This window comes from Sinocyclocheilus grahami, unplaced genomic scaffold, assembly GCF_001515645.1.
Source record: "Sinocyclocheilus grahami isolate Dianchi unplaced genomic scaffold, SAMN03320097.WGS_v1.1 scaffold7206.1, whole genome shotgun sequence".
Taxonomy (NCBI): domain Eukaryota; kingdom Metazoa; phylum Chordata; class Actinopteri; order Cypriniformes; family Cyprinidae; genus Sinocyclocheilus; species Sinocyclocheilus grahami.
In genome coordinates, this window is record NW_015511334.1 from 8,972 (window position 1) to 10,353 (window position 1,382).

Sequence of the window (1,382 nt, forward strand, 5' to 3'; positions counted from 1 at the left end):
TATATATATATATATATATATATAAAAAATAACAACAGGAAAAACAATCAAAATGATTTAGGGAGGATATGTATATCATACCAAAAGAGCATAAAATGTCCATTTAAAAAAAAGTCACCTGACTCTACTGCCTAATGCAGCCTCAAAATCCCAGCCAGGTTCTTTATGAGAGTCCTCCCATTCTCTGAGAAAACCGTAAAACACATCCCTACAAAAGCAGAAAAGATAACATGAATCATATCATAAACTGATAAACAGCCTGAAACGTCACATATATTTGAAAAATATTTATGGTTTGCAGCGTACCTTTGCTTTTTAAAGGTATGGAAGGCCCTATCACTGCTAAAATTGGAGCGGTTGTCTGTGGCGGGCTGGAACGGGACTGAATGAATGAACAAAGGTGGACTGGGGAGCACCTGAGGAAGTGTGGGGATTATTCAGTGTGAGCTTTCAAAGGGTAATTTATTGGTTGCTTTTAAACTAATGCTTACTTTAGCTGTGCAGTTGTCCTGAGCTTGTGCCAGACGATCTTTCAGCGATGAGGAGAAAGTCCCAACTCTCTCATTCTCAGACAGAAGCCGTAGCGTGCATTTGTCCAGGTGTGACACCAACCTGACCAACAGAGAAGACAGAAAGTCAGACACTCGGAGACCGATCTGAGTGAGCAGTAATTAAATAATAATCAGACTTACTCAAACTGATTCTCCAACACCCTCACAGAAAAATACACACAGTTGTGGACATTTCCCAGGTAAGCTTTCTCCAACACATCTGCATGACCATAAATGAACAGCAAACAGATCAAATTCATCATTATAGACCTTAAGCAGTGTAGTGCAAAATGTATTTTTGACAGGAATTAAACTAAGGCTGTAAGGGACAGAAGACCAGCGTGTTCAATGGATTGTACTGTTGTTTAACATCATACCAATTGTTCAGCTGGTGAAATGTCTTTCGGAAGTGGTTAAAATTCTTTTGGAAGTTGTGAAAATTATGGGTTCTAGGACCTTTATTTAGTGCAAAACACATTTTAAAGACTAGGTCTATCCTTCAAAGCCTTGTTTTCATCTGTATAAAATTCAATATTGCGTCTAATCTCTATAAGGTTTATTATTCATTTTGAGATTTTCTTTCTCAAACCTAGAATAAATATCTAACAAGCACAGTGATGCAATTATGTGGCATATATTGTTTTTTAAAATCCATAAACTCCACTAGTGAACCCATTCAATATGACGATACAACGACAATAATATACATATAATTATTAACCATATTATTAATAATTATAATAACTTTATAATTGTATATTAGAATTAGTATAATTATAATTAAATAATTAATATCGATTAGTATAATAGCATTATCATCGAAACACATTA

General features: G+C 34.9%; 1 protein-coding gene across 1 annotated transcript in view; it reads right to left on the reverse strand.

Moving 5' to 3' along the window:
- Positions 1-811, reverse strand: part of LOC107577775 (codanin-1-like) — a 7,187-nt gene extending 6,376 nt beyond the window's left edge. Inside the window, 4 exon segments of the mRNA XM_016263811.1 lie at positions 127-208; positions 307-416; positions 492-612; positions 693-811. Of these exon segments, the coding sequence (XP_016119297.1) occupies positions 127-208; positions 307-416; positions 492-612; positions 693-811 (432 nt within the window).
- Positions 812-1,382: the final 571 nt, after the last annotated feature.